Source organism: Halyomorpha halys, unplaced genomic scaffold (genome assembly GCF_000696795.3).
Source record: "Halyomorpha halys isolate HHAL.00 unplaced genomic scaffold, Hhal_1.1 Scaffold1424.1, whole genome shotgun sequence".
NCBI classification, from domain to species: domain Eukaryota; kingdom Metazoa; phylum Arthropoda; class Insecta; order Hemiptera; family Pentatomidae; genus Halyomorpha; species Halyomorpha halys.
Window position 1 is genome coordinate 241456 of NW_027107214.1, and position 14134 is coordinate 255589.

General features: G+C 36.3%; 1 protein-coding gene across 1 annotated transcript in view; it reads right to left on the minus strand.

The window, feature by feature from the left end:
* The window catches only part of LOC106689663 (roundabout homolog 2), a gene marked incomplete at its 5' end in the record, with an annotated part of 34750 nt that overhangs the window by 9001 nt on the left and 11615 nt on the right, over positions 1–14134 (minus strand). Inside the window, 4 exons of the mRNA XM_014434767.2 lie at positions 3–304; positions 5771–5966; positions 7630–7907; positions 8003–8269. Of these exons, the coding sequence (XP_014290253.1) occupies positions 3–304; positions 5771–5966; positions 7630–7907; positions 8003–8269 (1043 nt within the window). The remainder of the gene's footprint in view (positions 1–2; positions 305–5770; positions 5967–7629; positions 7908–8002; positions 8270–14134) is intronic.

The window sequence follows — 14134 nt, forward strand, 5'->3', positions numbered from 1 at the left end:
ACCGTGACCATGTGACCAACAACACCCCTGGCAGCCAAAACCCATCCACCCTGTAGGTCAGGACTGTAGTACTCCATGGTGTAGCCCGTGAGAGTAGAGGCTCCCGGAGGAGGGTCCCAGGCAAGGGTGAGAGCATGCAGCGATGCATTGACTAGCCTGAGGGCAGAGGGGGCTCGGGGCAAAGCGCCAGGTTCTGGACCACGCTCGGGATCTCCCCCAACACGAAGCCAACCCGAGGCATAACTTTCACCACTATCAGACTTGGCTGTGCAAGTGTATACTCCAGAATCGGTGCTTTCCAGGTCTGAAATCAGGCAGTTTAATTTAAAATTAGTAAATATTAAATCAATTGTATGATAATTAAAAATAATACAGATAAATACTAATAATAATAAAGTAGCTCGGTGATTAAGATGCTGAACTAAAATCTCCTTGGCCTAAGTTTGAAAATAGCTGTAGCAGATAATTATTTATTCCGTGATATTAGCTATGAATCCACACTGTGAGTTCGGAAGCTCTATAGATAGGTATACCTAGCATCTATAGAGTAGAACTCTTAATTGGGGAAAAAGTCTAGTGGTTGAATATGATCTTGAACTAGTGGGAAATTTAACATTATTTATTAATTTGAAATGATCTAATAATTTCAGTATTTGTAATTGTATATTCAAAAACTTCAAACATACAGTCGAATTAGTAATATTTTAAGAGAATAATACAATAAGTAATCTTTTAATGTCTTGATCTTACTTCATGTATTTGTTATTGTTTTTTTCTAGTTCTTTTTAAATTTAAGAAAACTACACATACAAAGGGTTTTAAGATTCGATCGAATATCAAAACCCCCTGAAAATTTCCTAAATTTTTTGAAATTTAGGAATGGATTTTAGAGAGGCACAATAATGTTCACCTGGTTTCTTTTGGGTTCATATTTAACCCCTGAACTTTCCTTATTGCATGTATATTGAATAGGGTATATTTCCCGACGGATCAAATTCTTGAAGGAAATGAAATTATAAGGCAATTTCACTTTGGTAAAAATATTGATTCAGAAAAGACAGAGCATATTCTATATAAATGCTTTTTACAGAACCCTATATTTCAATTAAGCAATAATTAAGCTTGAAGACATTACTAGAAATCAAAGGATCAAGGTGAGAAAGGGTTTGCCATTCCTTTGATGTAATAATAATAATTTGCTTTCGAAAGAAAACCTTGTATCATAAGCACCTCCATAATAAACACTATGGTAAATTAAAATAACTATAAAACTAACTAATGTTCAGGACCCTAAATTAAATATTAAAAATTAAATTAAAATTAAAATCGGTACTGCTACAACCCATGAAGGGTCAGGAGTGCAGTACTTTGAAAGGGAGGACCGCTACTAGACCAACGGTTGTGCAAGGTGGTGATTTGGTCAGAATCACGCTCGACCCGCCAGATTTTTACCCAATTTAAGAGCTAGTGTGGACTCTAGGAGGGCTCCAGGACCCACAGGATTGACTAACGGCTACCGTGTAACAGAAAATAATTTTCTGTCCAGCCGAATTTGAACCCGGGTCCTTGGAGTTAGTAGCATAGTGCCTTACCACAGTGCCACCCCTCTCCCCAAATTAAATATTAACTGGGCAAATTCCGTTTGAACATGAACCAAAATTACAATTATGTTGAAAAAGTCCGGGTTAAATTATTCAATAATATGATAAGAGTTTGATGATAGTTTTGTACAGCATCTCCGAATTTTTTTCGCGTCATTCATATCAAAAAGCAAATATATGAAGTGACTTTTCGGAAATTCTACAAGAATGAGGACGAGGTATAGAACCACTATTACTTCCACCATTCACTAGGTCTTCAAAGGACACCTAGGTTAAATATAGACTGGTTAGTTCATTCTGTTTCACGAAGCTAGAATTAAAAAAAAAAACCCTGAAGGAGGCAAGAGATAAGGCAGAGGACGACTAAGACAAACAGACGGGGACGTCTTGATTGCCTTGGATGGCTCCTGGATAATGGATGAACAGACATTAGCGGAATCGAAAAGCAGTCTCTACTCCCCCTCCCTTCACTCCTCCTCAATTACCATAATTAAATGTGATTAAATTTTCAACGCAGTATCTCATGGCAAGGGTTGGTGGTTCTGCTCCAATGGCGAGAATATGCTGACTGCTCAGGGATCACGGATCATATTTCTTTTGTGCTAGTCGATCTAATAAATCGTATTCATTTTAACATTTATTTCATAACATAAACCTAATCAGAAACTCATTTAAGGCCATATTATTCCCTTTGATTATAATACAACATATAAAAAGTATGTTCATCTTAAAGAGACGGGTTTCTTTGATAATTACGTATAAATCGTAATGTTTGAGGGATTGAGGATATTATCTTTTCTGACTATCTTTTTTCGACTTGATTCTACCCACCCGTACTAATTTATCAAACTTAGGTATCAAATACAGGGATGTGACGGCCCTACAGGTTAGGGCGTAGGTCCCGGAGTGTTCGGTTCGGATTGTTGTGGGTTCGATTTCCATCTGGGGCAGTAAAATATTAACCGCCGAAAAATAAATATTATTTTATTTTATGTTTTAATTTTGTAAATGTACGCATAGTTTTTTTATATACGTATATAGGAATAATTAATATTATATATTATCATATATATTTACGTACGTTCACAAATAACATAGACACTGTTTATTTGCGGTATTTATTTATATTGTATTATTGCATTGAATAGTATGAGAGTAGGAATTAAGTTCCCAGAGACAATTAGTCACACTGGGTGTAAATGAAAGTTGCTTAGCCCACAATAGGACATTACGGCAGTTTAAAAAATCAACTGTTAAGCCAAGACGAAACGGAAGACGAAATCGCCCTGCGAAGCCAGAGATCGTGAGTTCAAAGCTCCCAACCATAAATTTATTTTTTAATTCAATAATGCTGAGTTTTTTTATCAGTATATTATTTTTTTCTGTAAATATATATATATTTTTTTTTTATTCTGGAGATACTTTTTGTTTTGTTGTTTACAACTAACCTTTAAATACAACAATATTTGTTGGTATTTTTTTATTTATTAAATACTGGCAAGCAGTTTTGGCAAGTTCATTTTTGAACCTCCACTACTGCCACAGGTAGCAAAAACAATTTTTCACCAAACTTTTTTTTATTTTTATCATCTACAACCTACTTCACTGATATTTAAGTTTCCTTCCATTCAGTCTACCTTTATTTTCTTCCTTATTATAATGAAAATGGAATGTGAAAGCCGACATAAGTCAAAAGAACATAAAAGCGTGTGGAATGATTGTTGTTACGTTTGATAACCAAACATTTGTACAAGTCTCGGATTTGCGGTAAGTAACAAACGTTTAGATCCAGCATAAAACTTTTCGTCTTAGAGCTAGGCTGTTCAGATACACACAGACCGTTTTGTGTGACTTGGTTCATTTAACTTAGGGGATCTCAAACGTGCATTTGAGTTCTCTTACTATGTAATCCTTATATAGGTAAATGAAAGTAAAAAACTATTAGACAGCATGTCTTAGGCTAAAGGTGATTTGATAGAGTTAATTTCAATTCTTCAGTTTTAACATATTTTGGAAGATCTGCATCATGTGATTCAAGAGTTTGAGATGAAATACATGACCATTCCTTACACAATAAAGATGGTAATTGTAAATGGAATATATAGGGAGGAATGTGTTGAAGTTCAAATTTAAAAATAGTTTCAAAGGCAGTCCCATTTCGACGTGTTCAGCTTCCAATGGGAACCGAAATCGTGGAGTTATAGCGAGAGTTGACCCAGAGAGAACTCCGATAGGACTGTTACTCAGCTCAGAATTACAAACACAAAGAAAGGACCCTCCAGATAAGGAAGTGTTAAGGACTGTTTGCCTGGAACATACAGTCAGCGGGATGACTCAGCCTCGCAAAGTTTGAACAGCGCTCCGGGTACACTATGGGCTAGTACCCTTCGCCTGCCATGGGCAAATAGTAAACTAATAACAGGCACATACAACCAGTCACCAAGGGAACATCAAATAATTTTTATTCGATGTGTATATTAGAGGCACCAGCGTTGGACCACCCCCAAACATGATGATTCACGCATGTCACGTACAAATATTGTGGTTATTAATTAGAAGAACAAGTTGTGACGAGTGTTAACTATAGGGGTGGGAGTAAGAACGACAAATGTTTGATAACAACGAATAATAGCTGCCATTTTTATTTCGTTTCCTAGTTCGCTATTAGTGTCGTTATAAGTTGGAGTGAAAAATCAAAACACGTTTGGCAATACACGGTCATCCGTTCTGTAGTTGTTCTAAAAAAAGTTAATCAATGAAGTGCTTGTATTGCATTAAAGGTATTTAATTTTTTTTTCATCTGCGTTACGGTGCAAAGATAATTTTAACGGGGTCGCATCCCACAGAGCTTATCATAGCTTTAGAATGGTGAACCTCTAGTTACAAACTCAAGAAGTTTTTATCATCCTTCCTGAAATCACATACAATATTTAACAGTCCACTGTAAAAAAAATAAATTATTAACCAATACTAAAATAGGAAAATCAATAGTGACCGAAGTACCTCCATCTGTTACAAAGCTCCGGTCAGTGGAGCAGGTTGGATAGGGATGATGAATAGGTACCACCCGGCCTACAGACCCTCATTTAGAGATAAGGTTAGCAGTGGCTTGGAGGTTAATTAGCATAAATTAGCTGGAAGAGATAAAGTCAACAGGGTTCCGCTAATAGCTCGGCCCCTAACAGAACCCTTATGGTAATCCTTATAGTACCGCATCCCACAACCTTATAGTGCCATATACACTTTATATATATATACACAAACACAAACATTCATTACAAAAATGCCTAATCCTTTGGAGAGAATGCCCACGATATATTATATATTGATACAATATATTACTAATTATCCCTGCGGATTCAGAAGCCGACCGAGGTCCACCCAGCCTCATAAAATGGGTACTATTAATTGGAAAAAAATCTGACGGTCGAGCGGGATTCCGAACAAATCGCCTCCTTGCACAACCGATGGCCTAGTTACAGTACTAAGTACTGAATCCTGGACCCTTCATGGGCTGAAGTGTATACATAAGTTTATTAAAAATTTATTTATGTCAAATTACGAAGTTATGAGTAAACATACTTTTATTTAGAAATATATCTTTGATATATAGAGATAAAATTGTACTTGTTTTTATATAATGTATAAAAACATTACAATTATACATATCGCTGCTTTGCTTTAACAGTGACATTTGATATAACATTGACATACAACAGTGACATAACATTTGACAAATAAAAATGTGTTGATTTTTATTTTAAATTAGAAGTTTAAAAAAAAAAACCCGTAGAATGGAGTTTAGCCTTTCTCTATTAGGGTCATCATACAGACTGACCCAGAGCTAGTAAGATTGCTACAAATTAAATCTAGTAAATTTTTTATTAATCCCGTAAACAAATAAATTACTATTATTCATTTATAAAGATCAACATGTGTCCGACTTATCAAATAATGGAACATTCTAGGAATAGGCACTTGCCTGGTTTTGTAGTAGGTTTTGTGCTCAACACTGTAAGGTGAATATTAATATTTTTTAAAAATCTTAAATGCTCTTCCCTGAAAAACGGACTTGAACATATATTAACTGCAAAACATTAGTTAGAAAAAAATTCATGTTGAGCCTTAGTTCAATGTAGATATTAAGAAAATAGAACTATATTACTTACCGTCGATCTGGAGTGTGCCATTGGTGAAGACGCTGTGGCGTTGCGTTATCTTGAGCGACGAGCCGTCCTTGGACCAAGATGTGACGTGCTGGCCACGAATTTGGCAGGGGAGGATGGCCACAGAATGCCTAGGCAGAGTTTGGTTGGCAGGACCAATCTCGACGATAGGAGGCGGGCTGTCTCCGGTTGACCTCACCTGCAAGTAAAGAAAGATGAGGAAATTTTATTTGGTAGAGAAAAAATCGAATCTAAACTGCTATGGAAGGTGCTCCAATATGGAGCAGTACAAGCAAAATAAAAAAAGTACAATGTGATTTGTAGAGGTTAATATAAAGTTCAATCCCCAGAATCCAGATGGGTGGGACAAACGCGGGTATAACTCAGGCAAGGGACAGTTTTATAAATCGGGGGTCCCCGAGGGGACAGCGGTAGTAAATAGGAAGGAATTGATTGAATCCAGGGAATTGGAAAAGTTGCGCTGACCCGGAGCATTTGTTCCCTGGGCCGATGGAAATGTACGATCCGCAAGGTAGGCATAAATTGGGCGGGCCACTCCTGTTCCGTTCGGGTGTGCTGGCCAAGCGATACGTGTCTTCGGTCCCCGCAACTAGCTACGTGACGGGTACGCAAAGCCTCCAGTCGCTAAGCTAATCGTAACCCGAATTGTATTACGCCCTGGTCTAACAACGTTACCCAGATAGCCTTACAGAAACATCTTGATAAGTATCTCTTAATCCCAATAGTAGTAACTGATCTATGCAATTTTGTGTACAGTCAAAAACGTTAATGAAATAGAAAGTACTGGTATTAGCAAAGGTGTTTAAACATATTACTTTTACTGTTCACAATACAGAGCTAAAAACATTCCTTTTCTATTAATTTATTTAATATACTTGTTTTTAAACAATTGTATATATGATATATAAAACTGGCCCTCTTTTTAAAAGGAAAAAAATAAAACAGATAAAGAGACCGACTACTTGATCAGCTTTTATTTCCTGATATATCCATTCTGTAAACTAGAAATAAATATAATTTAATGATTAACAAGTAAAGGGCAGTTGACTGTAATGAATTTCAGAACTATCTATAATTTTTTTTTTATCCAAGTGACAACATGTTAAAATAAGACTGCATTAGCCCCAGATGCTCAGGCGTGTATTTTTATAAAACTTAAATTGGAAAGATAAATAATTAACCAACCTTTTTTTAAAATCTAATGATCAGAAATGCAATTCAACAAATTAAGAACAGACAAACGACAGTTCAGTTTCATTTTAAACTATTATTTGGAGTGAATGGATAGTTAGGAAATTAAATGTAGAGAACACTCAAGTGCGGTACTATTACAAGCAGGAGGCCATACAAACTGTTTACAGAAGGGGTCCATTGTCAACAAAATATTTCCTAAAACAACAAGGTCGTGCTGTAGCGGTAAAATTAGCGATAGAGGAAATAACAAAAGTCATAAAACAATCATTTATTAAGTTAGTAATAGAAAATTCGAACAAATCCTTTAGTCTTTCGAATGGCGATTAATCACCATCAGGTCTATGTTTCACTACCTCAGGCATCATTAGGCGGAAAATTACAAAATGAAATTAATAAAGACTAACTGGTACATCCCGCAAAGCGGCCTAAGCACTCACTTGGGTTAAAAGAGAGATAATATATCACTCCGAAGCGGCTTAACTATACTGAGTTACTTAAAAGTGACTAATAGAAATACTATATGATTTATTTGGAATCAAATCCTTCAATTATACCATACTTATCGTCGATGATGTTTCGCTTGTCTTCGGTCTGTGAGAAGAATAAATTAAATATTAAGACCTCATTATACGAAGTTGTTTCCTTACCTCTAGGTAAGCCCTGGCCGTGGCAGATCCAGCTACAGACAGAGCAGAGCAGACCAAGAAGCCCGCATCCTCTCTGAGGACGCCGTGGATGGTGAGCTGTCCCTGAGGGCTGACCTGAAGGCGGCCGTAGGTGTTGGCCGGGAACATGAGGAGCTGGCTGCCCTCCCTGGCCCAGTAGACCGAAGGTGGAGGCGACCCGCGGGCCGCGCACTCGAACTGTGCCACTCCGTTCAGGCCTACCGTCTGATCCTCCGGCTTCACCGTGAATGTCGGAGGCGCTGTGGAGAAGATGTGAGAGAATACATATTTTAGCATGCAGAGAATAAATTACAAACTCAAAATACTACTAATGCACAAATACTGCCATACTCACAGTGCACAGTGAGGGTCGCCTTTGCGGTGACGGTGCCGACGAGGTTAGTGGCGTCGCAGATGTAGACTCCTTCATCCTCAGGACTCACCCTCTCGATGCGGAGGCTCTTGTCCTCGGTGAGCCTGGCCCTGGAGATGGGCATCTTCCCGTCGGCCCTTCTCCAGAGGACCTTGGGCGGGGGGTCGCCTCCAGCGGCGCACTCCAGCTCTACGCTCGAGTCCACCAGCGCCGTGACGTCCCGCGGTTCCTTGCTCAGGAACGGCTTAACTGTAAAGGCAAAAGATTTGAGCAAAATATTTTCTAAATGTTCTTCTTCATTCATACAGGGTGTTCAACACTCAAATGACGCCTCCTTTCTAATCGAGAGCGTTGAGAATTAAAAATAGTGTTGATTTGAAACTTAGGAGGACATAGAGTTATGAAATGGCTAATCAGTAGGAAGTTAAGACACAAGCTATTGAACTGGCCTCAGATTCTATACTATCGACCTCTCCGACCGTATAACAAGGATGATATGACTCGGCATTGTTAACCAACTATTCTTCCAATTTTCGTTTAACTTCTAATATATACCCGGTCCAGAATCGTCTCATTGTCTGTTTTTCTGAAGGTGGTCACAAATAGAGTCCTTTTGTTTTGTTACCACCTGCCAATGCAATCATTAGTACCGCTAGTATGAGTCTCATTATATTATTATATTAAAGTATTTCTTTATCCTATAACTGAAGTTATGGTGAAAGCTTTCACTATCATAACAAACTTCATTCGTCATAGCTAAAACCTATCATGTTTCATTTCGGAGCTATTAAATCACTAAAACAGAAGTGCGATATCAATGGATTCTACACTGTATATGACAAATATGAATCATAGAAATGGTTTATTGAGAAACTGTCCGTTGTTTTCATTCGAGAATATTTTTCTTTAGCTACTGAGCCTCAACTCTATGAAAAATAGGGCTTTCTGAATTGACAGAACAAGTAACCGAGTCAAACATGGAGACATTAACAACGGCCTACTGGAAGCACAAATAGATTCTGACTGACTGACGATAAAACGCTGTTCGTTAGAAATACATTAAGATCGACTTTGCCTCAATCGATTTATCCTTCTACAAGAGCGTCAAACTGACGCCAATTCATCTTGAATCAATCAAAGTAATATTAATGTTCTTTAAACGACAATCGATTCTCAGTAAAACGAGTTTTAGTGATTGGTAACGCTTTTGTAGTAAACACACACACTCATGCACCTCACCACAGATCTTGATCAACTCGACAAAGTTATTTTTAATTTTAAACTTTGTAGAAATTCTTCAAATAATAATGTGGGCCGCTAACATCCCTGAAGGATCAGGACTCAGTACTTTGTAAGGGAAGGACTGTTGTATACAAGGAGGTGATTTTTCAAGATTACGTTCGACCACCAGATTTTTTCACGGGGGGACCGTCCGTAAAAAACGTGGATGAGGCGCAGGTCATAGCAACCTGAGAACTGCGGGCGGAGCAGGTTCGAATCCGGGCTGGGAGTAGGACTTTTTATCAGTGGCGGTCCCACGAAAGGAAAATTAGACCACCCACCATGGTTGGTCACCCCTCCCCCGCGTATGTCATAAATGACCAAAAAAAGGGGCATAAAAAAAGAAGTTTTTTCACGGATACCCACTTTAAGAGAATGGGAGAGCCCTTCTGGGGTACAGAACCCACAGGACCGACTCACTACTACAGCAAAAGAATAAACAATCATTCTAGAAATAGACATAAACAAAATAATCAAAAACCTTAAAGTAATTTTCTATCTTGTTTAAGCAAAAATTCAGGTTTTGTGGTTAACATCACAATGATAATAATAATCATAATGACTGATAGAGTGTCTTAAATTAAAATCACTCTTTTTTAGGACTTTACAACTGCCTTTTTTGAATATCCTAAAGCTATTCTCAATAAAAACAATCTTAGTTATGCCTGTAGCCATTATCTGTTTCGTGTTCGAGTAAATCCATATATTGTAGCGTTGACAGTGGTTACTTTGTTACTACCCTACTAGCATTGGAAGGATAAGAAAGCAATCCTAATCTACAGCACTATCTTTAGAATACTTCCTATTCAAAACATTTTTATTTGTCAGATATCTAACACTACTGAACCAAATTATTGATATGTTGTGATCGGACAACGTTTGTTTATGCATCTAAAAGATTTATCACTGACAGACAAAGTTTCTACCTAAAAAAAATTAAACATCTGTTGTTGCTCCAAAATATATAAATATTGAAAAAAAAATTGGAATCAGTATTGATTTCTATAATACTAAGCAAGAAAAAAGACAATTTATTCGAATGACCATTAGAATTAATAAGTAATTGAGTATTTTTGTGTTGTTATTTTTGATCAATATTTTACATTTTTTATATCTCTGCAGTAAGTAACACTGACCATAACAATGAAAATATAGAGTTGAACCGAAACTGTGATATTATTCAAACGAAATTAGAAAAAGTTTTGTTTCGGACAAGGCAAGGTCGATCTGGTACGAAAAGTTATCACTAATGCAGAAAGGTCCTGTGTCTTACAGAGATAAATGGAACTTGCAACCACTGCACCCTCCTCGACCCTCCACTTCCCCTTTCCGATTGATTTATGAAGATGTTTTCCATGAAATGATTGATAGGCTCTGGGTGTCCACGGGGAATACCGAAGGCGAGGGTCAGGTGAGTTAGTTCTATAGGAGTCAACTAGTTCGTATTCAGGGGCAGTCCTTCCACTAACTGGGGTGCGGTTGTTTGCTACTACGGAATAATTCTCGGTTCTTAGTGTGGGCAGTTGGGTCTCGAGAACCCGATAAAGCCCGCCTTAAAAGAACTAACATTGTTAAACAATTCAATTTTAACTATTTCAGAGGTTATTCTCATTAGTTGTGGGTCCGATTCCTAGGCCAGTCAATATTTATTCTACGAAGACCCCAAGAATATAAAATTCATTCCATACATGAGGTAGGTCCTCAATGAAGTACTCGAGCCTTAAAAAAAAAAAAAGTTACTCCATTTATTTTTATATATTTCTTTTCTTCGGTCTTCGATGTTAGTTTGTGAGAAAATGGCTCATCTCCCTCAGGAAACATGTAATATTGAATGTTTTCAGAGTTAATAAAAGCGGATTCACCATTTTAGGCTAAACAAAATAAATATGAACAACGAAAACCTCACGAATGCAAGTTACCACACTATTTGCAAATTTCCAGCCACTTTGAAATTAATTAAAAATAAATGCAGCAATCCTTAAATTTGGTGTAAATTGTTCTAAAAACTTGCGAATTGATTGAAAATGAGGGATGAGACATAAATTATACTTAATAAAAAATAACAACATAATTTAAATTGAAATCTCCCATTATTCTCATGAATGTTACCGTCGGTGTAAGCAAACATATAAACTGAGAGTGAAGGGGGGGGGGAGAGCAACTCAAAACAACTTTTACCCCCTCGCTCGCTGGAGCGATATATCCAGCCAGAAATAAGATATCGGAGTGTCATATTGCATTTTATTAAAAAAAATAAAAATAATTTTGTATTCCTAGTGAGCATCCAGGCAAACATGTGCCATTACTGTAGACACCGCCTTCAGCGGACCTGGCAACCATTCTTATAATGCCAAAACAAGATAAACAAATAGCCGGTATATATACATATAATTTTTCTATTGTATATATTTGTAAATGCTTATTTCTTTGTTCGAGGGTTGAAGAAAAAAAAAAAGTATTTTGTTTTTATAAAGTACTGCATCTTGCCTTGATATTTTCTTAAGTTAAGTTGCTTTCTTAAAATTTTCCTAGTGATCACTTAGTAATAATTCTTGGGTTTTAATTTAGTTTTTATTCCATTACGAATATAAAATCTGTACCACTACAACCCATGAAGGGTCAATAGTACATTACTTTAGTAAGTGTTATTACTAGACCACCGGATTTGCAAGGAGGTGATTTTTTCAAAATCAATTTCGACCGCCTGTTTTTCCCCAATTAACGGTATTTATGAGCTCCCGAACCCAAAGGATTGACTCACGGCTACAGTAAAAGAATAAACTGTCTGTCATAGTCGGTTTCGAACCCTGGTCCCTGGAGTTGGTAGCATTATAACTGAGCGATACTGGAATATAGATTATATATAACTTAATAATAATAAATAGAAATATACAAATTATAATTATTTATTTAGCTCAAAATCATCATAATCTGTACAATACTTCATACTAAGCCTAAGTACTAACATGACAACTAGGGTTTGTCGGTTTTTAAAACCGGGTTTTAAAAACTGTTTTTTTTTTTGAGAAAATTATGAAATTCGAAAACGGGTTTTCTATAAAATATCGAATTATTATAATCAGGCTTTAAAAACGATTAAGCCTAGTTCGGTTGCAAGTGGGAGGGTATTTTCTATTTCGGGGAATTTTGTGAATAAACTAAGAACACGGCTAAATAGGAAATCGATAGACGTCCTCTTTTTTCTGAAATCATATTTCATTAAACAAAAAAATAAATAGAATATTTAAAAACAAATTTGATCCTTTTTTCTCAACTTTATTCTTTTCAAAACCTTCCAACGGTTCGACCCTCAGGTCATTTTCAAGGATACCTTTATTTTGTTGTCATTTTCTTTTTTTAAAAAACTTAAAAATGCCGGCTAATTGCCTTTGTCCCATCTATAAATTCTTTTATTTGATTCTTTCTTAAATTTAAAACTTTTACTAACCACTTCTCTTCTTTCTTTCATTTACATTTGCAAACCTTAAGGTATAAGGTTGTTTTAATAAGCATCCATCTATATCTAATAACATTGTTTTTTAAAAAAATAATATGGTTATTATAAAAATATTAAAATATACTGTTTTTATTTATTTGAACCCTTTGCTGAATAACTCGTTTCACTATTATAAAAATATTTACATCCTTATATGTGACCATTATGCATAAACAAAGAATAATTGTTTTTAAAGTAATTTAACCCTGGTCTAACTATTATTTCTTTGTTCTACTAAATTGCATAAAAAAATTTTACTATCAATAAAATTGATCAGTAAATAATTTCAGTCAAAAATTGCTTTTAATCACTCTAAATTTTCTGTTAAAATTTTTTGTTCGAATTACAGAATATTCCAGCAAAACATTTTTTTTTATAAAAATTCGAACCGGTTATCTGGAAAAATTACTATTCGAAAACCGGTTTTCTAAAATGTCGGTAATGTATAAACCCTAATGACAACAGATCAGGTGGGCAACACACTTTAGGATATTTTTATTCAAAATTATCCTCAACTCGATCTGATTCCTCTACAAAATATTTCGCTACATCATGCTGACCATTTCGGGAAACATAAAAACAAATACGTTTGGCGGAATCTTCCAGGTTTATAGCTCCATGGATATTGTCCCTGAGGCCTCAGAGGTACCCAAGGACCGATTTGATCCCGAAAACAGCCCAATAAGATATTACGATCTTAGATAGATCACAATCTTCCGGCCACATTTTCCCCAATATAAGGGAAAAGCATTGGCGATGGAAAATGGGAGGAAATCTCCTACCCGAAGCCGATTATAAATCAGGACGGAGGATCTGAATAAGAATATGAGAGGGCAAATGGAAGGATTGGCTCGACAGCAGGTGCGCACCCCTCGCCCCTATTATTCACCGCGCTATTGAAAGAGTTCCATTGGAAGGTTCTTACACACGCCCTAAATGGCCTCCATTTGAGATATTGGAAGTCACTGGTGTATTGGAGGGTGGCTTCATACCTCCCCGTAGTCACACAGTCAAAGGCTACGGTTCATATTGAGGCCTGTCGCTCTTGGGTTTGACACGGTGTGAAAGCAAGGGTTAACTTTTATTACTAATGGCACTGATTGAGAGCACTAGAAAACCGTTGGGTAACGATAGGTACACAATACCGTTAAAACATGTTATGACCGCCATCCGAAGTTTGAGAAAATACGATACATTTTGGAATAAATAAAATAAATTTATTATTTCATTTTAAATTAGAATTTCATTATTTTTTTCATACCTCATTTATGATTACATTCATTAAAATGTAATCAGCAAAAATAAACAAACAGTATAACTTATTTATATTTTTTTTA